The sequence below is a fragment of the Rhinolophus sinicus genome, linkage group LG15 (assembly GCF_036562045.2).
Source record: "Rhinolophus sinicus isolate RSC01 linkage group LG15, ASM3656204v1, whole genome shotgun sequence".
Lineage (NCBI taxonomy): Eukaryota > Metazoa > Chordata > Mammalia > Chiroptera > Rhinolophidae > Rhinolophus > Rhinolophus sinicus.
This window is the reverse complement of record NC_133764.1, coordinates 15,270,732-15,298,029: the sequence shown is the minus strand read 5'-3', so window position 1 is coordinate 15,298,029 and position 27,298 is coordinate 15,270,732. Positions and strand designations below refer to the sequence as shown.

The 27,298-nt window shown below is 48.9% G+C and overlaps 1 protein-coding gene across 5 annotated transcripts in view; it reads right to left on the bottom strand.

Annotated features, from left to right (window-relative positions):
• Positions 1-27,298, bottom strand: part of SLC43A2 (solute carrier family 43 member 2) — a 41,085-nt gene that overhangs the window by 12,712 nt on the left and 1,075 nt on the right. For 3 of the 5 annotated variants that reach the window (XM_074320643.1, XM_074320644.1, XM_074320645.1), the window contains 8 exons: positions 26,946-27,143; positions 18,740-18,953; positions 17,589-17,644; positions 16,716-16,792; positions 3,295-3,387; positions 1,749-1,882; positions 1,464-1,666; positions 842-988 (listed from right to left, as the gene is read on the bottom strand). In XM_074320643.1, the coding sequence (XP_074176744.1) occupies positions 842-988; positions 1,464-1,666; positions 1,749-1,882; positions 3,295-3,387; positions 16,716-16,792; positions 17,589-17,644; positions 18,740-18,953; positions 26,946-27,105 (1,084 nt within the window). In that variant the 5' untranslated portion in view covers positions 27,106-27,143. Of the gene's footprint in view, positions 1-841; positions 989-1,463; positions 1,667-1,748; positions 1,883-3,294; positions 3,388-16,715; positions 16,793-17,588; positions 17,645-18,739; positions 18,954-26,945; positions 27,144-27,298 lie in introns of those variants that run through there. The other 2 variants (XM_019755501.2, XM_074320646.1) reach the window with 1 other exon arrangement.

The following is a 27,298-nucleotide window of genomic DNA, read 5'->3' as shown; positions in this document are numbered from 1 at the left end:
TGGATTCCTTACAATCCCTAAGGGGAAACAATTAAACCGACAAAAAAGTTGCACACCAATGAGACTGCCAGGAAAAAGGATTTACCGAATGTGTTTGTCCCGCTTAGGGATGACTAAAGCTGACTCAGCTCAGGCCCTGAGGAAGTACTGACTTTCTTTGTAGAATCAGAACCTCTAATCTGCTAAAGACCTGTGCAGTTTTGGGAAAGTGGCGTGTGGGTTATCAGTTCTGTTTACCAGATTTAACAAGTCTCGACTGGATTACATGAGTGAGTGAGGAAGCTTCGGCCTGGCCTTGCTTCTAGTTCAGGGTACAGCTCCCAGTGCAGACCTAATTGCCCCGAAGTCTCCAGCCACAATGGCCCAGGCCCCCCCACTCAGCATCCAGCCTCTCCCTGTACCAACCCAGCAGTTTCCCAGGGGGATTCTTGGCATTGGATTTGATTGGCTATCTTTCAACAGGTTCTCAGGTGGAGTACTCTGTTCCAGGCAATACTTTCATTTACAAACACACGTCAACTATCCCCTTTAGGCAATGGAAAACATATACCTCACACCCCAAACACATGTAGTTATTTCTGTCCTCTCCTCCTTCCTAAACTAGGAAACTCTAATGGGGACATGAAAGAACAGTTGGGGTTGGCTGGGATGAAATGGCTCTGACAAGCAATTAGTCCCTCGGACTCCGTCATTTCACAGCCCTGCTAGCCCAGCCCAGCTAACACCTTCCAGCCGGCGGGGCAGTGCGCTCGACCTTAGGTGGCAGGAGTGACCACCGCTCAGGCAGGGGTGGGGGGTGCCCTCCTGTGGGGCCGTGCACGGAGGTCCAGAGGCCACCTACCTACTTGCTGGTCGCCGTTGACCAGAAACTTCAGGATGTTGTTCATGGCGCCCATATAGAAGATGAGCCGCAGCTGTGTGACACACATGGTGACGAGGCTGAGCAGCAAGATGGGGCTGAATATGCTGTGCATGAAGGAGGGGGCGGCTGTGGGGAGAAGGCCACAGGTGCTCAGGGCGAATCAAGGCCGGTACCGCCATGGCTCACAGCCCACCCGCCACCCAGGGACCCAGGGTGTGGGGAGGGGAGGCCGATCTGCTGACCAAATCACTCTGTGCTGGATGCGACGATGGGCCCAGGCGAGGTTAAAGGTGTAGGTGCTGGGGTTAGGTCACCCAGCTGTGTAAAACCAATTGGGTGAATCCCTTACCCTCTCCGAGCCTTCGTGTGCTCATTGGTAAACCAGGGTGAATGGCGCTGCCTGCCCTTTTGGGATGAAGTGGGAATTAAGTGAGATAATACCCACAAGGCCCTCGGTCGCAGTGCTGGCCCCTTGGCCCGGGCTGGAGCTTCCAGATCTGGACTGGCCACCCCTCCCTATCTTGGGGGTGTGGGTGTGGGTGCAGACAGGCCCGCTGACATCTCAGGCAGGCCCAGAAGGCGAGGGCCTCGAGATGGGTACCTGCAGCGTCTGGCTGGCACTTCACCTCCAGGTCGACAGTGGACAGGCACAGCTTGTGGCCTTCCTGCAGCGCCGCTTGCTCCTTGGTGCTCCTCATGGAGCTCCCCACGCTGAGGCGGCGCCCCACTGTCGTCACCTGCTTGTAGAACTGTTTCCCTGTGATCTTGTGGTCAAAGCCCAGCCAGCTGAACTTGATCTTCACCCTGGAGGCCACAGGAGTGTCCGTCAGTGCTGTCTGGGACCCTGGCCGGGGTAGGGCTGAGGGCAGACAGCACGTCCACTTACGAGTAGTCCATGTCCTCTGGCCCCGGGAAGGGCTCCAGAGGCCAGTTAAAGAAGCAGTTGAGGAAAACCAGCCCAGAGCAGCCTGCCCAGACCACAAGGATGGTGATGAAGGAGACACCAAAGTCATAGATGACCTGAAAGACACAATGGGGCAGGGGCAGGGCTAGCGGGTAATTAGCACAGGACAGCCAGGCAGCAGCGGGGGCATCTGGCAGCCCCGCTCTCCGTGTGCCGAGCTTATGAGGAGGCAAAGCCCTGACAACCTGGTGTTCGGTTATCAGATATTCTATATCCTGATTATCGCAACTCAGCCTGGCACGTCATTAACCCTCTGCGCCTCCATGTTGGACCAGATGTCACTTCCTTGGAGAGGCCTTCTTTGACAACCCCCATCACTGTCATATCACTGGATCGCAGTGAATAGCCCTGGCTGAGAACACTGACCTCTTAATTCATTGTTAATCTAGCTCCCTGAGAACAGGAACCTGCTGGCCTTGTCTGCTGATGTTGCTCCAGCGCCTTAAAGAGCACACACAATGGGTGCCAAAAACTACTCGAGGAATGACAGATGGACGTCTCACTTTGCTCCGTGAACTAGGCGTGACACTGGCATGTGCCTTCAGGGTGTTGTGGTGGAGGGTAAGCAAGTGTGATCCTGGTAGAGTGCTCAGTGGCCAGGGGGGCCAGGGGAGCCTGCTGAGCACGAGCGTATTAGCCGTTACCATCATTTTACCATTTATTTCCAGCACAAGAGTCCCCAGAGTACTGGCAGACACTGCCCAGCTCCACAGAGAGGGCCCAGCAGCGAGACACTGAGCTGGGAGGATGAGGCATAGGTAGGAGTCTCAGCACTCCAGGAGTCTGAGAATCCCTCAGAGGCCTGGCCCTACACCCTCTAAGTACGTCGATTCCCAGGTGACCAGCCCACATCTGTGACTCCTTCTCATCTATGGCCTACCCACACACCATACACCTCAGGAAAGGGGACTCTACTTGCTGCTGGTGTCAGAGGAAGGAGAAGCCCCTTCTGAAGCCCTGGCGGGAGCAACAGGATTTGGAGTGGGAACTGGAGCTGATGGCTTGTGAGGTGTTTGATTCATGCTGACCCTGTATGACTTCCATGGGTTCAGAATCCTGCCTGGGAGGGAAACAGCTGAACCAACTTGGCCGAGAGCAGCGCTTTGGCTAATGGGAAGTCACAGCCCAACAACAACAGACCTGAGGGTGGGGAGACTGGAGTTGGACTCAGGATGGGGAACAAACTCACCACCCCCTTTCTCTACCCCAGCCCAGAAATGCAAAGGCATCCTGAGGTGACACCCTGTAATGATACGCTTGAACTTCCCATCCCCCATGGCCCAGTGGGTTTCTCTTCTTCCTCCCATGGTGCCCAGGTGCATCCTCCCAGGTGTGGGTTGTGGGGAGGGACCAGCCCCGGCGCCCACAATTCCCTCTTCAGGGAGTGCTGAAGAAGTTTTGAGAGAGGCCTCTGTTCAGATACTAGTACAAAATACACGTGCTGGAAACGGGCTGGCCACACCCTCACCTTTATTCCTGGGAAGGTGACTGCTGAGGAGGCATAAGAACCAATCATCAAGGCAATAAACGTGGACCGAAGGTCACCAAACATATTCGGCAGCTGCAAGAGAAGAAGTAAGGGACACTTCAGCTGAGAGAAAGGACAGAGGAAGATAAAGGAGGAGGGGAAGAGAGGACTAAGGTGTCCTTAGGCACCCTTTCTTATCTGCTCTCCTTGTGTAATTCACAGGGGAATGAGTCCAGGGGATAATTACTGCTAATTGAAAGTTTTTCTTTCCTGGGCTGAGGTTGATAAGGGTGGGGGAGGAGTGTCATACAGAATTTGGACTCCGGATGTAAGGACAGAGCCATTGGGCTTCCTGACTGGCGGTATCCCTCTCTGCTCCAACACAGGCCAGGGGCCTTCCTGTCTTTGCAGGATTACATGGAGATGGCAGCGAGCAAAGCTGGGAGCCTTGCATCCCTCAAAGGGAGCAAGCCTGTTAAAAATAAGAATCTATTTGGGGACAAGAGTCATTTTATAAATAAAAATATCAGCGTCCCAGAAGGACCAGATGTCAGCAAAAGCAACTTTCAGTTCTGAGAAAGTAGATTTCTGGAAGGTGCCAATCAGAATTCTCCAGTTCCCTCAGGGCTGACAATGAAGCTGGCCTGGGATTTCTGCTTCTGAATTTCTAAGTGCTGGAGGGCCTTCCCTTTCCACCTGGTGTTTTGCTCCGGCCATTGCACCTGACAAGGCCAATGGCAAGAAAGGCTGCGGCTCTCCTCCCAGCGAGGCCACTCTTTTGCATCTCACATCGAATCATTCTGGGCCCATCTGACACACACTAAAAAGCTGAAAACCTCAGCAATTCCACACAAATCCAGGTGTGATAAAATAGGATAGTGTAATCACGGATGCAAACAGATATGGGGCAAAGTGCATCCCCCAAACAGCCAGTCACAACTTCTCTCATGAACTTCAAGAGAGACCGCACCCATGTCGTGAAGGTTTCCCACCCACACCCACACCCACACCCACACAACACTGAGGATGCTGTCTGGATGGCTATGCCAAGCTGTTTTGTTGAATTCGGACTGTTTATATGGACCTCTTCTATGTTCCCTTCCCCCATTTGTCTGCAATCATGTTGGGGTTTTATCAAACCCGGAACACATGATGGCTGCGTGCAAGCTAATCCACTGTTGCTCAACAGAAGCAGTTTGAACTTGGCTACACACCTGGTCCTCATCATTTCTGCCTATTCTGCCCACAATTAAAAAAGAGGAAGGCATACATCAAATCATCATGTTGTGTACCTAAAACCAATACAATGTTATATGTATAATCTCAATTAAACTGGGAAAAATGAGTAAGGAACATCATCAAAATTAAAAACTTTTGTGCTTCAAAGGACACCATCAAGAAGCTGAAAAGACAATGCACAGAAGAGAAAATTTTTACAAATCGTGTATCTGATAAGGGACTTATATCTAGATTATATAAAGAACTCCTACAACTCAATGATAAAAAACATAAATAACCAATTTTAAACACGGGCAAAAGACATGAATAGACATTTCTCAAAAAAAAAGGCCAATAAACACATGAAAATATACTCCATGTCGTTAATCAAAGGGAAATGAAAATCCAAACCACAACAAAATACCACTTCATACCCGCTAGGGTGGCTATAATAAAAAAATCAGATAATAACAAATGTTCTGAGGATATAGAAGAATCGGAACCCTCATACACTGCTAGTGAGATGTAGAATGGTACAGCCACTTTGGAAAACAGTCTGGCAGTTCCTCAGTTAAACACGGAGTCACCAAATAATCCAATCATTCCACTCCTAGGTAGATATCCAAGAGAAATAACAACAATGTCCACCCAAAAATGCTGTATATGTTTACAGCAGCATTATTCACAATATCTAAAAAGTGGAAACAACCTCAGTGGCCATCAATGGATGGATGGGTAAACAAAATGGGATCTATCCACACAATGGAATATTATTCAGCCACAAAACGAAACGAAGTACTGACATGTGCTACAACATGGATGAACCTCAAAAACATGCTGGGTGAGAGAAACCAGTCACCGGGGACCACGTATCATATGATTCTATTTATAAGAAATGTCCAAAATAGGAACATCCATGGTGATGGACAATAGATTAGTGGTTGCTTAGGGCTCCGGTAGAGGAAGCTAGGCGTAAACAGGGAGGAAACGCTAGCGGGGTACAGGGTTTCTATTTCGGGTGATATGCTTGATTATGATAATGACTATACAACTCTGAATATACTAAAATACAGTGTATTATGTACTTCAGGTGAATTACATAGTATGTGAATTAGGTCTCAATATCACTGTTAAAAAAACATAAATAAAGGAACTTAAGCTGTTTTGGGATCCCGGGATTTAAAAGGAACATGAATAAATCTATAGTGTATGTCCAACTAAGCCATGTTATGGCCTGAAGCCAGGGTGACCATCCAGGCTCCCTCAAGAATTCCCAGGGGGCGGCCGGTTAGCTCAGTTGGTTAGAACGCGGTGCTCTTAACAACAACGTTGCTGGTTCGATCCCTGCCTGCGCCACTGTGAGCTGCGCCCTCCATAACTAGATTGAAACAACTACTTGATTTGAAGCTGATGGGTCCTGGAAACACACACTTAAAATAAATAAAAGTTTTAGAAAACTGAATTCCCAGCACACAAAGAGCTCTTCTTCTAGCCCCCATGCAGAGCAGGCCCTCTATCCACTCGGGCTTCTCAGGAAGGGTGGGAGGAGGACAAAGAGCTTACGGAAACTCCCCCAGCAGGAGCCAGAGGCAACGTGATGCGCTCACGTGTGTCTGGGCATACGGCTTACTCAGGTGAGCACCAGAGGCGCCCAGGCTTAGTCTCTGCACACTTGCCTCCCAGGAATGCTGTGATCAGAGGACAGGCTTCAGTTCCTGAGCTCACGTATTTGGGCTGCTCCATGCCGCCTACTCCAGCAAGGCAGCCTTGTAGCGGAGGCATCTCTGGGGCCATATCTGCCCCAGGGAAAATCCAAAAACTAGCTCTGCTAATATGGAAGCCAGGAAGTGTTCCCAGCTGAAATGCCACTGCATCCAGGGCAGGATCAAGGAGGCCTCAGAACCTAACCAGAAGAGCCGGTGGAGGACAAGAGCCTGGTGTAGCAAAGGCCACTTGCTGCAGTGTCAAGCCACCAAAGGAGCAGTCACCTGTGTGCACAGAGAGTGTCTGGAACTGTTCAACAGCGCTGGGGGATACTCCAGAGAAGCAGATGGCTTGCTAGCTGGCCTTTTCCCTTCTCCCTTAAGCCCAAGCTTGCCCTAACCATAACTCAGGTTGGAGGCCAACAGAACAACAGGGCCTTGGGGCTTGCATGCAACTATGACCTGATCTTCTGGGGTCTTCTCCCCAGAACTAGATCCAGGACAGAGAAGAACATGAGACTGGGAGAGGAGCTGACTGTTCATCTGTCTTTGGATGAGACAGACTCCCGCCCTCATATCTGGACAAGGGCAATAGCCTTCCAGCTGCCTTCCTTGCTGGCCTGCCTCTCTCTGCCTAGAACACAGCAATACCAAGAAAATTCTCCTCCCCAACGTGTTATTTTGGTCAGCAGGGCCATTCCTAGGGGAGTACAGAGCCTCAGGGCAAACCATAGTACATAGCATTCCCAACAACACCAATGTCCTGTATTTTAAATTATGATTATTTTTCCTGATTAGAAACGCAATGCACATCCATTGTAAAACATCTGGAATAAAGTATACATAAAGAATAAAACAGGGGTGGCCGGTTAGCTCAGTTGGTTAGAGTGCAGTGCTCTTAACAACAAGGTTGCCAGTTCGATCCCCACATGGGCCACTGTGAGCTGTGCCTTCCACAATTAGATTGAAACAACTACTTGACTTGGAGCTGATGGGTCCTGGAAAAACACACTTAAAATAATTAAAAGTTAAAAAAAAAAAGAATAAAATAAAAATCACCCTGATAAAGCCATATTACCATTTCGATATATTTCCCTTTAATCTTTTTCTTATAAATACCTATAACTTTTTAACAAAATTAGGATCAAATGTACATATTGTTTTATAAACTTTTTCTTTTTTACTTGATATGTTATAAATGTTTTTTAATTTAGTATTCATCTTCAACACACTTCGTAATGACGGGTATTTCTTAATCTGCATGGTCCATAATTTATGCATTTCTCTGATGTTGGACCTTAGGTCCTTTTTCATTTTTATCATAAACAACATTTCAAAGAACATCCTGGAAGATAAACACATGTGCACATAGCTACTATGTCCTTAAGGTAAATTCCCACAAGCAGAATCATTAGACAAAAGGGAATACACATTAAGTTTCTGTCAGGCTGTGCCAAATTGCCTTCCAGAAAATTGACAACAATTGATACTCCCACCAGCAGCATAGCAGATTCTCTATTTCACTGTAGCCACTGCAACATTATGTGTTATTATTTTTAATATTTGCTACTTCACCTATATCCTTGTTGTTTTAAAATCCGTTTCTTTGTGTATGTGGCTAGAATGAATCAATGACTGATACTTGCTTCAAAATAATCTGGATGATGGGTGGAGGTAGAAATGAAGCAACAGTGGTCATGAGTTGGTAACTGTTGAAGTTGCAAGATGGGTACATGGGGTTCATTACACTATTCTCTCTAATACCATTTATATTTAAATTTTTCCATGATTAAAAATAGAAATTGAAAAAACATACATTTACTTAATTACTCATGACTGAACATTTTCCTACAATTTTGAAAATCAGTCATTTATATTCCTCATGTGTCCTTTTTTTCTACAAGGATGTTAATATTTTTATACTGATTTTGAATAGATTATACATTAAAGACAGGCACCGTTTATTAATATACTGCAGGTATGTTTTCCTAGTTTGTCATTTAACTTCTTAGTTCATGTAGTTTTTCTGACCAATTGAAGTGTTTAAATAAATAGGTAGCCAAGCGTGTTTCAGCTTTTAGAAACTACTTAGCATTTATGTCAGATGAAATCTCTCTGAAAAAGAACATCAAGGATGACCTTGACCAGTGAAACCCAAAGCATAAACATCCTGGCAACAGTCAACGTGTGGCTACAAAGGAATAACAAGTACAGGAGAAGTGAGAGTTTCCCTGTGGACATTAATTACTTTTTAAATGTTAATACCAGTTGTGTTATCCTTTAAACCGCTTTCTTTCCTTCCTCCCAAAGCTGCCACGCCTGCCAGAGATTATGCCCAGAAGCAGCTTGATCAGAGGGTTTTCCTTATTATTAAGTGATAATAATATAGCATGGTTATATTAATATAATACTATATTATTATAATAGTAATAGCACTATTACAATAGCAACTATTTTTAATACCTCCTGTATATATTATCTTAAAAACCCTCAAAACAACCTCAGGTAGGTGTCACTTATTATCCTCACTTAGTGGGTATAAAACTTTAGGATTAGGAAAGTCAAGGGACGCCCGCCCCCCAAGCTGGTAAGCGTCAAATTTGGGATCCAAAGCAGGTTAAGCTCACGTGCATAGCCGCTGGGAAACCTCCTGAGCACACACTTCAGTTTGGCCCCCACAGCAATGACCCTCACCTGTCATGCCTCTGTGTTCCTGAAGCATTCTGTCAGCTCTCCCCACTAGAGATTTCTTACATCCCTTCTGATGCTCCTTTTAGACCCATCTGCCCCCTCCCCTCCCCGTGGCCGACCTCCTCATGATCTGGGGCCACGTCATCAAGTGGACTCTACTGTTTCATCTCCACGTCTGAGTCTCCTCCCCACACTGGTCTCCATGTCCCTCCTCCCTTCCTCTCCCTCCTTCTGCCTCTGCTCAACCTCAGCTGCACATAATGGCTATCAGAAGCCCTGGTGATGGAGTGACGGAGTGACGGCTGAGTACTGAGCAGAGTGCCCTAGTGTGGGCCTCAAGGACCGGGTGGAGGGGGAAGAGCCAGCTCTGCTGCCAAGTAGGAAGCCAGAGCCGTGCTGCACTGACAGATGCCAGGAGAAAACACTCAACAGAGGCTGCTTCCTGACTCAGGATTCACGGCACTCACAGGGAGGGAGCACAGGCCCTCTCCCCCAGCTCTGGGTGCTTCCCACCACCACCCCTGCTGCCTGAGACTGCAGGGCTGCAGTGGGCTCAGCGAAGCAGAACCCGCCCTCCATGCTGGCCTCACATGGGGATACTGTGGGTGACTCATTCTCTCAGCCCCTCAGCTGTACTGTAAACACGCCCCGGCTGTGTGACCTTCCCAGAGGGGAAAACAGCAGCTGCAGGCCGCCCCTCCCCTGGAGTTCTGGCCACAGAACAAGGCTACTGGACAAGAGTCCCGAGAGGCCTAGGCTCCAGGACGGTGAGGATGGGCTGCCCTCCCTAGAGGACCCTCTCTATTTCTACCCAGGGGCCTCCAAGACAAGTCTTGGAGCTGCTGGCAGGCAGGGACAGAAAGGCTACTGGAACTGACTTTCCAAATTCGTGGTTTTCCGAGACCACAAGCTGGGGGCACACCCTGGCCCTTAGGGAAGTGCCATGTGCAGCCTGGGTGGGAGCTGGCATTTTGGCCCTCAGGTCCTTTCCAGAGGTAAGCCTTGTCCTCGGATGGCTGGTATACACACCCAGAGCTCTGCACAACCTGTACAGGCTGGGATCCAGGTACCAGTCTAGACAAGCGGACTCAGCAAAGCTGAGTTATTTCCGAACCCCAAACAACCTGGTAGCTCCAAACACTCAATGCCAGGAGCAGGTTCTTGAGGTCACCTTTCCGCTTCACTGCTAAAGGGAAGGGAGGAGGGACTTCCACTCCCCCAGCTACCTCATCTGCCTTCCCAGCCAAGTCCAGCCCTGCCAATGCCCCCACTATACTTTGTCTGCCCCTGAACGTGATACATGCTGGAGCAAAGCTCACGACGCGGAACCCCCTGATGGGTGAATTTTTCCCAGGCCAATGGTGATCAGCTGACTGCTTTAGGGTCTCAGGGCACAGGACAGAAACCCAGAGGCAGAAATGGCTCTGGGAGAGTCCTGTTCACCTGGCACTTGGGCTTCTGGACAGCTGGTCGGGTGCTGTGGGGACGCTTGCTTGGCTAAGAGACAGGTCAGCTAAGCAGGAATGCTAACCTCGCACCCTACACTGGGGACATCTGCTTCATTGCTGCCCCTGAATCCTTCCTTCCCTTTCTCTCAGATTTTTGCAGAGGGATATTTATTCTGTTCTCTCCAAACTCAGATCCCAACTGCCATGGGACTGTTTCTTCCTCAGGTTCAAAGTCAGACTTCAATGAACCAAATAGGAAAAGCCCACAGAAACATTTTTCATGGAGGAGCCTGGCAACATTTTATAATCACTTTCCTGTGAGGGTTTCAGCTCAGAACTCCCCGCTCCGCCCACATGGACAGGGGTCAGAGTAATGAAGTGGAAAAGCCATGTCCACATTTGGCTGCATCTGCTCCCATCTCTAAGCAACCCGGGCGCTGGATCATGGGGTGGCAGCCCAGAGACGCCACCTCAGCGGACGGCTGGTGTTTGCGCTCCAGCCAATGAAGTGAGTTAAAGGGAAGTACAAATGCAAGGAAGGCACTGAGCAAACAAACCACAGTGTGCTGTCCAGATGCCCTGGGGGTGGCTGAGGGTGGGCACCTCGGGGAATGCTCTGCACCTGCGAGGTCACCTGGCACCCTTCTCTAAGGATGTCACATCCCCCAGGGACCTGGGGGAGCCAGTTCTGGATGTCAGGCAGCCCACCTGGTATGGGATCCACCCTTGCCCCTCTGTGCCTCCCCTCTGCAGGAAAGGATCACCCATCAGTACAGACCTCTTGGGCTCCATAGGGAGGCCTGCCTACCATCTGGTCCTGGCCTGTGGGGAAAAGGCATTTTGCCAATTTGGGGCCCCTCTCCCCCAGTGGAGATAAGGGCTTACAGTGCCTGTACATCTTTATTTATACCACAGTCCATGCAACATAAAATCCCTTGGGACTCAGAAAGTCCCCAAATTAAGGTTTCCATGTCAACACATTCCCTCCAGATTCCCAGGTTATCATGGAGTTATCCACGGCCCCAAAGCAATTGTAGGAGATTTGATTTAAAAGCTCCCAAAGGCGACCCTGAAGACTCCTTTGTCCCCCAAATTAGAATATGGGTGGGAGACACGAACAGAAAGTGCCATTGTGCGGCTAGCTCAGCGACTCTGGGAGCCGATCCTGACAGTTCTGCTTTTTGAAAGCCTGGGCTGTGTCAGAAAGAGAGTCAGCTCTGCTCAGCAGAAGCCGCAGCCAGCCTTGAACATTGCCCAAGAGCTCCAGCCCTGTCCTGGCTGACCTGCTTCTCATTCCCTTTCAGGGTCTGTTCTGGAGAGGAACAGCCATGAGAGCCCTCATCTGAGGCCTCACGGGACAGGGGAATGCCCAGGAAGAACCCTCAGGCCAGGGGCAGTGGTAGAGGGCAAAAGGGACCACTTAAAAAGTGCTTAGGGAGCTGGCCTCTATAACTAGAAGAGGGGTCGGCAGGCTGTGGAGGTGAGGGAGGGTGTCAGCCCCTGTCTACCCACAGGGGACAGTGATTGAGCAGCTTCTTGGTGCCTCTAGACCAAAGGTTGTCAAACTTCCTTCTGTAAAGGGCCAGACAGTAAATATTTTAGGTTTTGCCGGCCATAGGGTCTCTGTAGAACTATTAGATTGGTGCAAAAGTAATTGCGCTTTAAAAGATTAAAAATAATTGCAAACACCGCAATTACTTTTGCACCAACCTAATACTTCCCTCTGCTACTATAGCACAAACCTAACAAGTGGGCATGGCTGTGTACCAATAAAACTTTGTTTACACCCCTCCTCCAGTGATCTGGATTTGGCCTGGGGGCAGCAGTTTGCTGACCCCTGCTCTAGACCCAAGAATGGGACGTTGGAGGGCAAGCCACCAGCCTCCCTTAGACACATCTCTGCTAACCAAACACTTGAAGTGATGATATGACAGTTTTCTTGCCTAGTCGCTATCTAGCCTATTGTAGCCTTTTACTGCCCAGTGGGAGTGAGGTGCTAATAGGAACACTCTTGCTGCAGTGCTTCTGGCCTTCACACAGATCTATTAGAGGTTAGCAATGGACCCTCCCCCAGAAAAATGCACTTGCGTAGCACACACACCATTAGTTTGCATATAATCTCAAGGGAGGACCTAGCCCTCCTGAAGCTTATTCACAGATCACCTAGAAACCTAAAAATCTTCTGGTAAGATCCTTTGCCCACTCAGAAAGAGCTAATTTCTTTGTATGTGAAAGATAAACATCCTATAGAAAAATAGACAAATGACACAAAGACGCAATTCACAGAATACAAATGACCACAATAAGGAGGTGAAAAGATGTTCTATCTCACTAACAATGAAAGAAATTTTTAAAAAATCACGGTACGTCATTTTTCACTAGATCTGATTGGCTAATGTTTAAAAGATTAATGATAGGGTATTGGAAGGGGTGTGAAGAAAAAAGCACTCTCATTGATGCTGGTAGTATAATATCGGTGTACAGGATAACCTTTTGGAACGACCACGTGACAGTATATATTAAAATTTAAAACATGCTGATCCTGTGGCCCAGCAATCCAACTTCCAGGAATTTATTTTACAAAAATATATGTACAAGAATGTTCACTTTAGCAGCATCATAAATCAGAAAAATTGGAAACTAACCCAAGCGTCCATTAGTAGGAAACTGGTTAAATCAATTATGGTACATCTATATTATAGAATTACATGGAACTCTTTAATAATGAGGTAAGTCTCTACAGTTTAAAATAATAAGGTAGATTTCTAAGGACTGGCAGGAAAAGATGTAAAACATACAATGTTAAGTGGAAAAGGCAAGTTGTAACAGTATTTCTTTAAAAAAAAAATAACACTGGTATCTGAATTTTTTTAAATACTGAAGAGATGTATTCTGAACTGATAAAGGTGGGCTTATAGAATTTTACAGTCTATACTTTATAAAATATTAGCTTTTAAAAATTAAAACACTTTTGTTTTATAATTTAAAAAAAAGAAAGAAAAGAAAATGAATCCTTATGGGCTTAATAGTCTCTCCTAAAGGTTTCTTGGACAACTATGAATTCTTTTTTAAAAGCTTTCTTAAAGGTCAACACCAAAAAACAAACAACCCAATTAAAAAATGGACAGAGGACATGAAGAGACATTTCTTTAAAGAGGAAATAAAGGGGCCGGCCTGGTGGCTCAGGCGGTTGGAGCTCCGTGCTCCTAACACTGAAGGCTACCGGTTCGATTCCCACATGGGCCAGTGGGCTCCCAACCACAAGGCTGCTGGTTCAACTCCTCGACTCCTGCAAGGGATGGTGGGCTGCGCCCCTTGCAACTAACAACTGCAACTGGACCTAGAAATGAACTGCGCCCTCCACAATTACGATTGAAAGAACAACAACTTGACTTGGAAAAAATCCTGGAAGTACACACTGTTCCCCAATAAAGTCCTATTCCCCTTCCCCAATAACATCTTTAAAAAAAAAAAAAAAAAAAAAAAGAGGACATAAAGATGGCCAACAGACATATGAAAAAATGCTCAACACCACTAATCATTACAGAAACGCAAATAAAAACCACGATGAGATACCACCTCACTCCTGTCAGAATGTCTATCAGCAACAAATCAACAAACAGTACGCGTTGGCAAGGATGTGGAGAAAAGGGAACCCTTGTGCACTGTTGGTGGGATTACAGATTGGTGCAATCACTAGGGAAAACAGTAGGGAGGTTCCTCAAAAAATTGAAAATGGAACTACATTATGACTCAGTAATTCCACTTCTGAGTATCTATCCAAAGAAATCCAAAACGCTAATTCAAAAAAAGTATACGCACCCCTATGTTCATTGCAGCGCTATTCACAATAGCCAAGACATGGAAACAACTGAAGAGCCCATCGATAGATGACTGGATAAAGAAACTATGGTACATTTATACAATGGAGTATTACGCAGCCATAAAAAAGAATGAAACCTACCATTTGCAACAACATGGATGGATCTAGAGGATATTATGCTAAGTGAAATAAGTCAGCCTGAGAAAGACAAATACCATATGATCTCACTTATATGTGGAATCTAAAGAACAGAATAAATGTGCAAACAAAACAGAAATAGACTCAGAGATAAAACAGAAATAGACTCAGAGATACAGGGAAAAAAACTGATGGTTGCTAGATGTGGGGGGCGGGGGAATGGAGAAGAAGGTGAAGGGATTAGAAAGTACAAAGTAGTGATTGCAATATAGTCACAGGGATGTGAAATACAGTACAGGGAATATAATCAATAATGTTGTAAAGATTATGTAGGGTGCCAGATGGGCACTGGACTTATCAGGGGGATCACTTCATAGACTGTGTAGATGCCTGACCGCTGCGCTGTACACCTGAAGCTGAAGAAGAATAATACCAGGGTTGCCAAAACACTGTACACACATGACTTGTATTCATCTTTTGTTATTTGGTATATATTGAGTGTTGTTATAATTTTAAATACAGTTTTTTCCTTTCTTAAAATGTGTATACATTTTTTGGCACCCTCTGTATTGAACGTCAACTATAATTAAATATATATGTATATATTCATTCACAGGATGTGGAGTACAGCACAGGGAATAGAGTCAATGGTATTGTAACAGCTGTATACGGTGTCAGACGGGTAGTAGATTGAAGGGGATTATCACTTTGTGAGGGGAATAAATGTCTAACTATTACATTGCTTTGTACACCTAAAACTAATTTTTTTTAAAAAATGCTTTCATAAAGGGGATTCATGGTACAGTGGTTTTTATCCATTTGTCTTATGCTCTATCGCAATAAAGCATCTTTCTGCATGTCAGAGCAAAAACTCAAGTTCAAGGACCATCTCTTTCTTTTATCCTGAAATTCAGAACTGCCATGACATAGGCATAGAGTGACTAAAATAATAAGCTGATCCAAGTTTTTAATTTTCATTTGGATGAAAGAGTTGGTCGTTCTCACGCCGTCAAAGAACAAACAGAACCATGACTCGTGTTACACAGTTCACACAACTTGGTGGAACTTATGTACTTCTGACAGTTCTAACAGATTTCTTGCAGTTTTGACATTTGTTTTCCTCTGGATATTTGAGAAAGGGAGGGAATATTTTTGTTTTCTTTAATCTACCTGGTTAAAAAAATAAAAATAAAAATGCATGAAGTCAATCTTTCTCACACCACCAGGGCAACGCAACTAGAGTTCCCAGCTCTGCGTGTCACCCACTCCCTGAGTGTAGCACATACACGGCCCCATACCATGCCTTTCTCACCTAACACAGACACCACTGAACATTCCATTTCCATGTACGCAGACACAGACAGTTCATCCTACCCACCAGGGTCAAATTAACAATGCAAGGTGTAGGAAAGGTGAACAGAAGAGACATTGGGTTGGGCCTGTGTCTGGCCTGCAGACAAGGGATCACGGCAGATGCCAGCACCTCTTCAAGCTCCTTACAAGAAGACCCTGCCAGGGCTCCCTGAAAGCTTAACAAGGGCCCCTCAACAACATGATTCCTGATTCATTCGTGGAAAGGGAAAACAGAAACTAGAGGGCGCTGCAAATAGTGATGGGAGGTACTGTGTCATAATGTTTTCGTGGGGAAACTGAGGCAGGCCAGACTTTCCTGGGCAGAAATCTCTCTAAACAGCCTATTATTCTCACTTCTTTCCCACTGGTCAACTCTGAAAGGCACCCTTGCCTGACCCGGAGAGCCTGCAGAGAGCTCCCGTCTCTCCCGAGAAAGACTCTTTTTGGCTTTCTTTGACTTTCTTTCCTTCAACCTGGACCTTCCTGCAGCCTCTCTCACCTCAAAAACAAGCACATTCTGTGGCATTCTGGTGCTACCAATAAGGGGGTACTCGGCAACCCAAGAAAACATCTCCTTCCCCAGCGGGGCTCTGTGTGCCCTGGCATTATGAAAACCAAGAAGAGAGGAAGCCTGTGTGCTCCCCTTAGTTTCTCATTCAGTTCTGGACAAAGGCAACGGTTAGGGGTGGGGAGATTCCGATGGAGTTTGTTTTCAGGTTGCACTGTTAACCAGAGCTGCCATGGAGTTAAGAGAAAAGCAAGTGGGTGGCAGCTTTTTTCTCCCTGCTCCTGTCTTCCCTGGACACACGGCAAGTGAAGTGGCTCCCTCAGTACCTAAGCCAAGGTCAGCAGGCAGAAGATGGGCCCGCTTTGAGAGGCCACGACTAGCTTTGCTGCCTGGCTGCTTCTCCACCAGCAGCCCTCTAGTGCTTGGGACGTCCACGCATACGCAGGCAAACTGAAGGCAAGGAAATTGTAGCCAATGAAAGCTGCCTCAAATTCACAAGGAGATGACTGAACTGAGATCTTAAAAAAATCGATACTTACTGTTAATGAGGTAAAAGTCATGCACATCCCTCCAAAGCCATTCAGAGCCAGGGAGATGAAAATGAGCACAGAGAGAGCTGTAAAGGAACAGAAGGCTCATAATCAGGGAAACACAGCAGAGCATCAGGGATGCCAGGTGTGGCCCAGTGCCTCACAGGGAATCGGCTCCGAACAAATGCGAATGAATGACAAGCCATCAGAGGTCAGTGCCGGATACCTGGGCATGTGGAACAGCCTCTTCCTCACCATCCTCCCCTTGCCCATTCTCTGGAGCTTGGGCTCTTGCAACGGGTGCCTCCCCATTCTCTGCTCTACACTAACCTGAGCAGCAAAGCAAGGGGCCTAAAGAAGCTGCTTCACTGCAACCAAAGAGACAGGTACCCCCCCAAATCAGTAGATAGGCCTGGCTAAGAAACCCAAGTCCTATTTTGGTGCTTGTTATAAAAGTCCTTGAAGCAACAGCTGCACCTAAACAGCGTTGGGAACCAGGTAGCTTCTCAGGCATCTTTAAAGTGGCTGGCCTAGGTTGCCTTGAGGGGACGCAGCTAACGATTCTACACACACCCCTGCAGCTGGCCTGGTCTTAGAACTCATCTCTCAGGTTGGGTCAATGAGGCCATCGGGGACTGGCCTGGCTAGGCGGTGAGATGGCAACGTTGCATAGCCTGGGAGCTTCTCCCAGATGTCTGTCTGGGATGATTGTTCTTTTACCCAGCCACCCATGTGAGGTAAGCAACTGGGGAAAGGCCTCACAAGTGTCCCCTCTAACTTGAGCAGTAAGCGGCAGGCCTGGCACAGCTTCCTAGAACAGGTGGGCCTCTGCGCACTCTCCCCCCACTCCCTGACAAAAGCGCGGGGGAGAAGTGGACTCACAGTTTGGGTTACTTGCTCCATATGCAATCAGCAAGCAGGAGACAGCAAAGCAGGCACTAAAAACAAGCAGAAATAACACACTGTTTCTTATTACTGTTATGGTTAATATTGTTGTTATTATTTGGGAATATTTCTTACGGTTTAGATACTTTTGGAAAATTTACATATAATATGTTATTTAATAATTCCAAGGAGTGTAATTGGCCCCATTTCACTGATGACAAAAGTGAGAACTGATTTCTCCAAGCTACCCAATTAGCAAGCCTGAAAGCCAGATCTGATAAACAGCACACTGCACTGGCGCCTGCCATCCCGACTGGAGGGGGCCAAGGTTCTGAAGTGAGAGAGGGCACAAGCCACTCCCCAGGTTCCTATGCCCGCTCAGTCATGGGATGGACAGAACGCCACTGGGCATGGGCGAGATGAGCGGCAACTCCTGAATCCCCTCCACTTGGCTCTGCTCTGGGGACCAAGGCCACTTAAGTAACAAAGAGTGAATGAAATTGCTCCCCCACCTATTCCCTTCACGATCACGGGTCTCGCTCACTGCAAACCACTGCCCTGAGACAAGACCTGATCACTCCCGATGGGACTGACTTGGGGAGGCCACGCCCTGAGAGGCCAGTTACGGGGTGAACGGACCCTGAGTTTGGCACACTGGGCTTTATAGACCCGGGACACACACCCCAGAGGGTACACAAGATGACGGGTGCTGGCAGTAGGGGAAATATTAGGTCTTCTGTTTTATCATTTTTAATCTCAGCCATTTTAATGTATATTTTTGTTTCTGTACCACAAAGCACGTAAACAATTAAGACTGGCATATGTGTATATAATTGATAATTCCATGTGCTGATATTAGAAGTATATTTTCAAAATCTTTTTTTCTGATAGAGGTAGCAGGTCCAAATGACTGTGGAAACCAGTGTTCTTAATGACAAGCAACTCTAGGCCCTCCCAGGCAAGCCCGGGGCCCTGTACCTTTTAATGCAACGTTGGCACATTGCAAGGATCACAGTACCTACGGATCCGGTGGCAGATGGCGGGCACTGAGGGAGCTCCACAGCGCACCTGATAGCAGGCACCAGGATTCCCTCCAGTGGGGAACTCAGCCCAGGGCCCACCTGCCCGCCTCCCACCCCCACACTAACCTGCCCAGCAGCCTGAGCTTCCTTGGGCCGTACTTGTCCATGACGATGCCCAAGGGCAGGGTGATGGCACTGAGCAGGAAGGAGCCCACGGTGAAGGCCAAGTTTAGCATCTCGTCCTGGGCCTGGCAGCTGAGCCAGCCATTCATCCAGCTCACCTCCTCCTCATGCTCTGTGCTGTTGGTGACATTCTCTGTGTGTGCAGAGGGAGGGAAACCTGATCACAGGGTCATGGCAGGGGTTCCCAAAGATCAGAGGGGCAGGTGCGCATTCGGAGTCAACCCAGTGGGAATGGCAGGCTGGCTCTGGGCTTGGATGTCCATCAGGTCCAAGCCCCTGGGAGCCATAATGCAGAGTTTCTTAACATTTGTGGGGTCAGAGACCCTTTGGTAAATCGAATAAAGAAAGCTATGTTCCTGCTCCCCAGTAAATGCACACAAAATCTTACCCCCAGTTTCAGGGGCTTCACGTGTCCCTTGAAGCACTCCTGAGCCCCAGGTTGGGATTCCCATTCTAGAGCCACCTACACCCTAGAATAGCCGGGCTCAGGACCCAGCCGTGGCTGTGGGGCCTCATGCTGGCTAGAACCTTCTCAGCAGCTCTGTCCATGGAAACAGGCTGCAGCCAGTATGTAGGAGGCCGACCCTAGACCACTTGGGAAGGACAAGCTGCTGGTCTCGCTGCAATGCCCTCCTGGTTCTCCTCCGTCAGTTTGGAGAAGAGTGTGTGGGCCTCCTTTCCTGGAAGCCAAGTACACTGGACTTCTCAAACGTGCAATCCACATGCCACCTCCTCCTCTCAGTTTCCTAGCATCAACCACTACATAGCGTGTATTATAGACCCCCCGGGGAAAGGGTTTTTGTTTTTTAACAGTCCCGACTTATTAGTTTTCACGGGTGCAGGTGCACCTTTCTTATTTTTCCTCACTGGGGTCACGGTGTTTGCTGTCCCGGGAGGCCACGCCTGTTCTGGAATCCTGGCCCTTAATGGTCCTCTCCAAAGTCCACCCCGCACCAGAACAAAAAAAGGAAGAAAAAAGTGCTGTGGCAGCTGAGGTCAGGAGGGTGGGGGACAGGCCAGGGACATGGCTGAGGAACGCTCTCCTCTCTGGGACTGCTAGTTAAGAGATGCTGACTAATCCTGCAGAAAGAGGAGCGGCCTCTGATTAGATTTGAGGTAACACTGGGAGAGACGAGGAAATACCTCTCTTCAGATAACTGCTTACCTGCAGATTGCGGACCTCTGGCGCCAGGGCTGTAAAGCTGAGGTCTGTAAAGGCCTGCCCAGGCTTCTCAGGGCTGCCCCAAGGTCAGAGACAAGGATGCACTTTGGGTGAATCATGCCACATAGCAACCTCTAACCAGCAAGCCCTGCTGGGGGCATGTTGATTGTGAGTGAGGTGCTGGGACCTGGCCTCTGGGTTCTAATTTTGGTTCCTCTGCTTTCTACTTGGAGAAGTGATTTAATCCTGCTCTTTCTGTTTTTTATCTGTAAAATGGGCATAAGCTAACAATAGTATCTACCTCCTAGAGTTTTAGGGAAGATAAGAAAATCCAGATAATATTCTAGAGCTCACACAGGCATAGAAAGTACTCAATATATAACAGCTACAATTTATTATTATTATTATTATTATTGGAGGCTTAAGATGGGGGTAATGGTGCAGATGGCTGGCAGCAGAGTCCAACGCAGAATTGGGAGTAGAGTTCCAAAATTGTGTACATGGTAGCATGAATTCGTGTCTAGTCTCCCACTGGGCTGGGGTCCCTGAAGGGTAGGGACTGTGTTCAAGTCACCGCGTCCCTAGCATCTGATTCAGGTCCTGGTGCACAGCAGGTGTTTACTGAATTAATGAAAACAATGGAATCAGATCACAATGGCCAAAAGGATCGAGAGAGAGAGAGAGAGAGAGAGAGAGAGAGAGAGAGAGAGAGAGAGACAAAAGGAAGTAGGACATACAGAACCAAGCTGAACATGGAGGGGATTTAAGGAGATTACAGCCACGATGTTAACCTCCTGAAGCCAGAGAAACAAAAGCTAACAGCCAGGTCCCTGCCATAGCCCACTACTTTCAGTTTTCCAAAAGAGACCCTACCACACAGGCAGCCAAAACACATGTCAGACAGGGTCCTCTGAGCCCAGTAGGATCCAGCTTGGAATTGTCACACACACACTGCCTTAGCCTAGGGGCGGGGGGGGGGGGGGCAGGGGGGGGGGTGTGAGCTGCTCACCCACTGTGGGGCAGCTTCTGGGAAAGCAGAGCTGCTTCACAGGTTGGCACTCGTTTCAGCTGTCAGCTCTGCCAGCAGAAACAGGAACTGGATGTGAATGAAGTGGGACAGCAGGGTCTCCGCACAGCAATGGCCATTTCCAGGTTGGTGTGCAGATAGGAGCAAACCAGCACAGGTGTGACAGAGATGGGTGGAGAGGGTGCCTCAGGAGCCAGGATGGCTGGCTTGGGAGACCTGACTGGGGCCCCCCATTATTGCACAAGGTGCTGCAGGGTCTTCTACTGCAAGCAGGGACCATAGCTGGACAGGGCATCCGAAGGCGAGGCAGCACTGTCCCTGAGGAGAGGTACCAGGGTGCCCTGTCCACAGATCCCCCAGAGAGGAACCACAGGGGACCCCTAAATCCATGCCTGTACTCACCAAGAGAGAGAAGATAAAATCCTAAGGCAACATACCTAAGAGAGTCTCCCTGATTTGCTCTAAGTGGGGATGGGGCAGAAACCTCTGAATTGTTTAGAGATCTGGTAACCCCTGTAACTACAGGAGGCTCATGAGGAAGGTCAGAATAAAGGTCTTTCATCCTCAAGACATTATATACACAGGAACAGGGACCGTACATTTTGGGCCACCAGACTGCTCTTCTTAAACAAATCTCTGCCAAAGGGACCACCTGGCCCTCTACCTTCCTGCCTCGAGGCAGTGATGTCCAGCAATAGATGAGCAAGGGGTGGGGGTGTCTGAGTGGCCCCTCATATGCCTATGGACCAATACGAGTGTCCCTAGCCCAGAGGGTACGACACCTTTGGTGAGCCCAGAAGCTTTGTTGGCAGTAAAACCGCCCACATGAATAACCCCAGATCCAGCAGGTGCCCAAACACAGTCACACTCCGGCTGCTCCTCTCCCCCTGCTCCCACTTGGGCCACTGTGAGCCGAGACAAACAGACAAGCACCCAGGAAGTGTCAAGAACCCAGGGTGCCCCTCTGGCCCCAGCCTAGACAGAATTCAGCCCTCACCCCAGCCCAGCCGGCTCTGCACCTCACCTGCGCCTGTTTATTGAACAGATGCTTCCACAGTGGGCGGCCTGAGCAGCCCAGCCCAGCTGAGGAAGGTGAAACAAGAAGAGAGGCCAGGAACTGGAGTGGCCACAGAGTGCTGAGAACAGGCGGAAGGCCGCTTAGGAGGAAACCCAGGGGCAGGGAAGAGAGAACAATGCCTGCACTGTTTGGTCCCACTCACACAAAATCTTTACAGAAAAGAGGGTGCTGTGACCCCATTCGGGCTCCCCTGACATCCTTGGGTCAAAGAGGGGGCTCCCCCCACCCCAGGGAAAGGGAGTGGGGAGCTTCCAGAATAGCTGGCTGGATGATGCTTGAGGAAGCAAGGAGCATGCAGCTGGTGGCCCCTCTAAATTCCTGAAAGCCCTTTTCTGACTGGCTGCTTACTGATGCTCCCCTCCCTAGGGGTAGGTCCCTGGACAGCCCTGCTAACGGTCTCTGCCCCAGGAGCTCTGGTCTCTCTCTCTCTCTCAAATCCTTATTCTATCCGGCAACAGGAAGCAGTATCTCAGTGCAGCAGGGGGGATGTAGGTGAGAGTTCAGCTTCAGACACAGAGCAAACTAGAGACAGGACACAGTTAGGGGCCGTCTGGGTAAAGAAGGGCCTAGCCCCCTAGCTGTGCTCACAGAGTGCCTGTGTGTGCTGTCTGCTGTGTTCAGTGCTACTCCTTTCTGTGCCACTTAGCGCGCCCAACCCCACCCCACATTCCACACTGTGATACCAGGAGTTTCAGAGCAGGTAAGCTGCTTGCCCAAGGTCTCATAGATACCGGGGAAGCTGGACTTGAATCCAGGATGTGCTGATACTGTACTACCTGGGTTAGAGGCATTTCAGAGAGAAAATGCTAAGAGAATAGAGATGGCATAAGGCTGTCAGTGTCAGCAGTAGTATCAGGTGGTCTTTAATGTCACCTAGTGAGAACGGTACTGCCCATAAGGCTCTCCCACGAGGTACCTGAAGGCCAACCCACGCTGGACAGGACCTTAATGGGATACCAAGAAGGCAGGTGGGGCGAGCAGATGTGGCGGAGGAAAACTAGGTCATGAAATGGGAAGGAGAAAGGCAGGGTTGGTGGGGAGGGCCAGGGGTGTCACTTCTTCGCTGTGACACACCCTGAGGCCGTGGGCACCAGCCTTTAACCTTGCCCATTGCTACAGTATTTTGTTTAATCCAAAACAAACTGAGGGGAAAAGTGAAAACAGTCATCTTCATATCAATAAAAGTGAAAGGGTGGGTTTTCAAAAGCAATCAACCACCAGCCTGTGGATGTAGGGGACCATAAAAAGGGAGGGCTTCAAAGCCACAGGACCTGTCTCCTGTCCTGCAGCCTCCGCCCATCCTGGTGGGGACCAGGCCTGGCTCTGCTTCCCTGGCAGCCCCTCTGCCCTCTCAGAACTCCAGGGACCAGCTTCCTGTTTCGTTTCAGCGAGGAGTATGGCTACCCCCCACACACAGGCAGAGTGACGGCAGCGACCCAGTGACTGACTCAAGGTCTGCCTTGTGTCCATGGCCGGTCTGCACTGTGACTTCCTCGAGCAGAGGCCATGTCTCTCGCCTTCACAGCCCTCCCCCCACCCAGGATGTGGCAAGCCCTCAACAATTCATAAGAGGGGCAGCCAGATGGCTCAGTTGGTTAGAGCGTGAGCTCTGAACGACAGGGTTGCCGGTTCGATTCCCACATGGGCCAGTGAGCTGCGCCCTCCACAGCTAGATGGAAGGACAATAACTTGGGGCTGATGGGCCCTGGAGAAACACACTGTTCCCTAATATTCCCCAATAAAAAATTTAAAAAAAAGTTCCTAAGTGTATAATAGGTGAACCTGACCGCCCTCCTCTGCCCCCACCACTTTTTTCTGCCTTGAAAATAAAATCCAGTCTCCCCAAGCAGCTTCCCCTTCGGGCCCTTTCCTTCCCCTCCTCTCAGTCCTTTCTCTCTTCTTCTCCAATGTGTAGTCTGCCTCAGGGCTCCCTGACCCCTTCTCTACTGACTCACCCCGCCTCACCCTCCACACTTCTGCCTAAATATCAGACAGGCCCTCCCACCAGTTTGAACCAGATCCCCACTGTCACTCTCAGTCCTGGCTCCCTGACCACCACTTAGAATTATACAGGTCTGTGTGTGATGACGTCTTTGATGCTGGCAGACTACAGACTCCCTGAGGGCCAGGATTGCTCTGCACCCCAGCGTAGCACCTCAAGAAATGTTTACTGAAAGTGTAGGTTAGATGAAGGAGGAGATGAAACATCCACAGGGAGCACTAGCCCCTTGAGCTGACCCTGTCGAAGAGGGCCACCAGATGACAGAGAAAATGAAGAGGTAAGGAGTGGATGGTTACAGCAGCCATCCAGAGGTCAAAAGGACACAGTACTGGAAAATCCTCATTCCTTCTAGACTGGAAACCCAGTCAGTCTCCTGCCCACACCAAGGGAACTGGGGAGGCAAAGCCCAAATGCCAGCCCCAGCCCCTGCCATCAATCCTGACTGTCCAGTGGGCAGGGCAAAAAGAGCTCTGGGCAATAGAGCAGAGACTGTTTCTTTCCTTCTCCTATCTCTAAGCTGGAACCCAGTACTGTGTCTATAGCCAGATTCTGGCTGGAGTCCCAAGAAAGAGTTCTGAGAACCTTTCAACAGGTTCAGGCATATTTTCTTTAGAGAACAAACCAAAGCATCAATTCTAAAAGCAACACAAGGCTGACCAATTTGCATCTCAATCAGCTGTAGACTGGTCAGCTTTGCACAAGTCTAATTCAAAAACAGCCTAACTGCTTCTCTGCAATTCAGCCATCTACCAAGTTTGAAAATATTAGGCCTAAGCAGAAACCGTGACCCCAAATCCTCCAGGCACTCCCAGTCAAGAGAGTCACGGGGAGGCTTCTGAAAGGCAACAGGCTACTCGGATTCCAAGAAGCAGGAACAGAGAGGCCAGAGAGATAAGCTGTGTAGAATCAGCAGGCCTGCCCTGCCCCAAGGATGCTGAGTCAGGGGGTTTGCAAGAGAGTCAGAAAAACCAAAATCAAGAGGCAGGAGCAAAGGCACAGGATAAGAAGTTGATGTTCAACCCACATCCTGACCTTTCACCTTCAGTTTGGGTTACAGGGGGGACCAGACAAACCCCAAGAGCGTAAAAACCAACTCAGCACTGCGTTGGCACAATCTCTGGGACTCCTCCCACTTAAACGAAGGAAGTAGCCAAGGTTGAGGCAGGAATAAAGTGATCAGCCCCAATGCTACTGATACTATAAAATAAATTAAATCAGTGGCCAACCAGGGGGAAAAAACCCAGAATCTGACCTTCCAATGCCAAGGGGGCCCAAAGATTTTTTTTTTTTTTTTTTTTTTTTTTTTTTTTAACTACAACAGTCCTCCAGTTTGGATAAGATGCTAAAAGCTTCATCTGGGGATGATGATGTTTCTTTCCGTTTTTCAAACCTTCTGTGCAGCCTGAGAGAACGCATCAGGGAGGCAAGAGAGGGAGAGAGGAGGAGCCAAACAACCTGTTCCTTCCAGAGTCATTAATCTACCATCTCTTGGGCAGAACAGAAAGCTTCTTCAAGGAACAAGGTCTGAGTGGCTCTTCCATTTCCCAAGATTTCTTGCTGATGTGGGGAAAGGTCTGCCAAGAACCCTTTGGCTATCAAGAAACATTTCTGAGCGGCTAAAGGCTAAAGGTTCTAAAAGATATACTCTCTGCCCTCTCCCAGGCACCTGTGCATCCCCGCCCTTTTTCCCCTGCCCTTCACCTCTCCAGCTAAGCTTCCCTAGAGACTGGAACACTCAGGAATATTGTGGGCAGATCAGAGAAGGGAAGCAGGGAGGGCTCTAGTGGGGTGAGAGGCAACATGAGCGGGTTCAAAGCCTTTTCTTCCCCTAAAGTAAGAACTCTAGGAAGAAAAGGCATGCTGGTGGTGTGATTCAGGGAATCAAGGTTGGGTTATCTCTATCTAAAGGTATTCAGGCAGTGGCTTCCTGACAAAGGCACTGGGGAGAGGCATTGCCTAGTTCAACTACTAGGCAGCCATTGTTGGAGACATTGAGAGTCGGCAGAGGGCAATGTTTCCTATCAAGATTGCCTAGAAGGGGGTAGGAGGGTAGAAGTTGGGTCCCACTGTTGGGCTGAACCTACGTGAAGCAATTAGGATCCTCAAACGGGGTTGGGGAGTATGAAAGTAGGGATTGGGGTACATTTCCTGTAGACCAGCATCCTCGGCCCTCATTCAGCAACACCAATGGCGTGGCAAAGGGAAAGGACCGACCTAGTGTCATTTCCATAAACACCCCCTTTGCCTCTCCACCCCCTGCCATGGGGGGTAGAAGGCCACTGAGACATTCTCTCAGTCTGTGGGAGGAAATGTCCTTTGGAAAATCATAAAGTAGCAAAAATAGACAAGAAATTGTATCTGACAAGCCCATAAGAGACTAGTAATGATCTGACTTAAAAACATCTAGATTGTAGATGAACCCTCCAGGGGATGCAGGCCAAGCCACTTCCTCTCTCTTGCTACACCCCCAGCCATGGAGTCCGGAGTTCCTCTTTCTACAGTCAGGCAGCAATTGTTTACTGCAAGGCAAGTGATGGGCCAGGCGCTGTGAGGACAAACATCCAGCAATGTTCCCAGGTGGTGGAAAGAAAAACTTGGACTCAGGAGTTCTGGATCTATTATAGTCTCCAGCTGTGTGGGCAAGTCAGAAGATCTATCTGAGTCTCAGTTTTTTCATCCACAAAACGGGAACAAATATATACCCAGCATAGCAGGGTGAGAATCAAATCGGTCTGTTGTTAACTGGGAGGCGCTGTGCAGGGAGATGGTATTGCTGGATAGGTCTTCTCCGCCATCCCGCCCTGTCCCCCAGCCCTGCCTCGGACCTGTCCCCAAACCCCCACTCCAGGAACCATCCCAAGCCCGAGGGGCCCGTCTCACCTGGCTCAGTACACAGGTAGGAATAAAAGCCCTCCGACTTGAGCATGATGAGCAGTGAGCCCCAGCCCAGGAGGACTGCCGAGAAGAAGAGGTTTTCCAACACGGCCGTGCAGGCCATCCACCAGCGACGCCGATGGGCAGTGGCCAAGGTGGGCGCCATGGTGTGGCGAGGCGGCCTGGCTCCGGTTCTGCAGCCACCTGCGCACAGACCTCGGCGTCAGCGCCGGGCCCTGCCCAGTCGTTGCGACCAAGCTCCACCGCTGCCGCAGCGCGAGGAGCTTGTCATCCCTCCTCGGCCCGGACTGCAGGTGCGTGCAGCGAAGGAAGCCCCAGCCCTGCCTCGGACCTGGGCC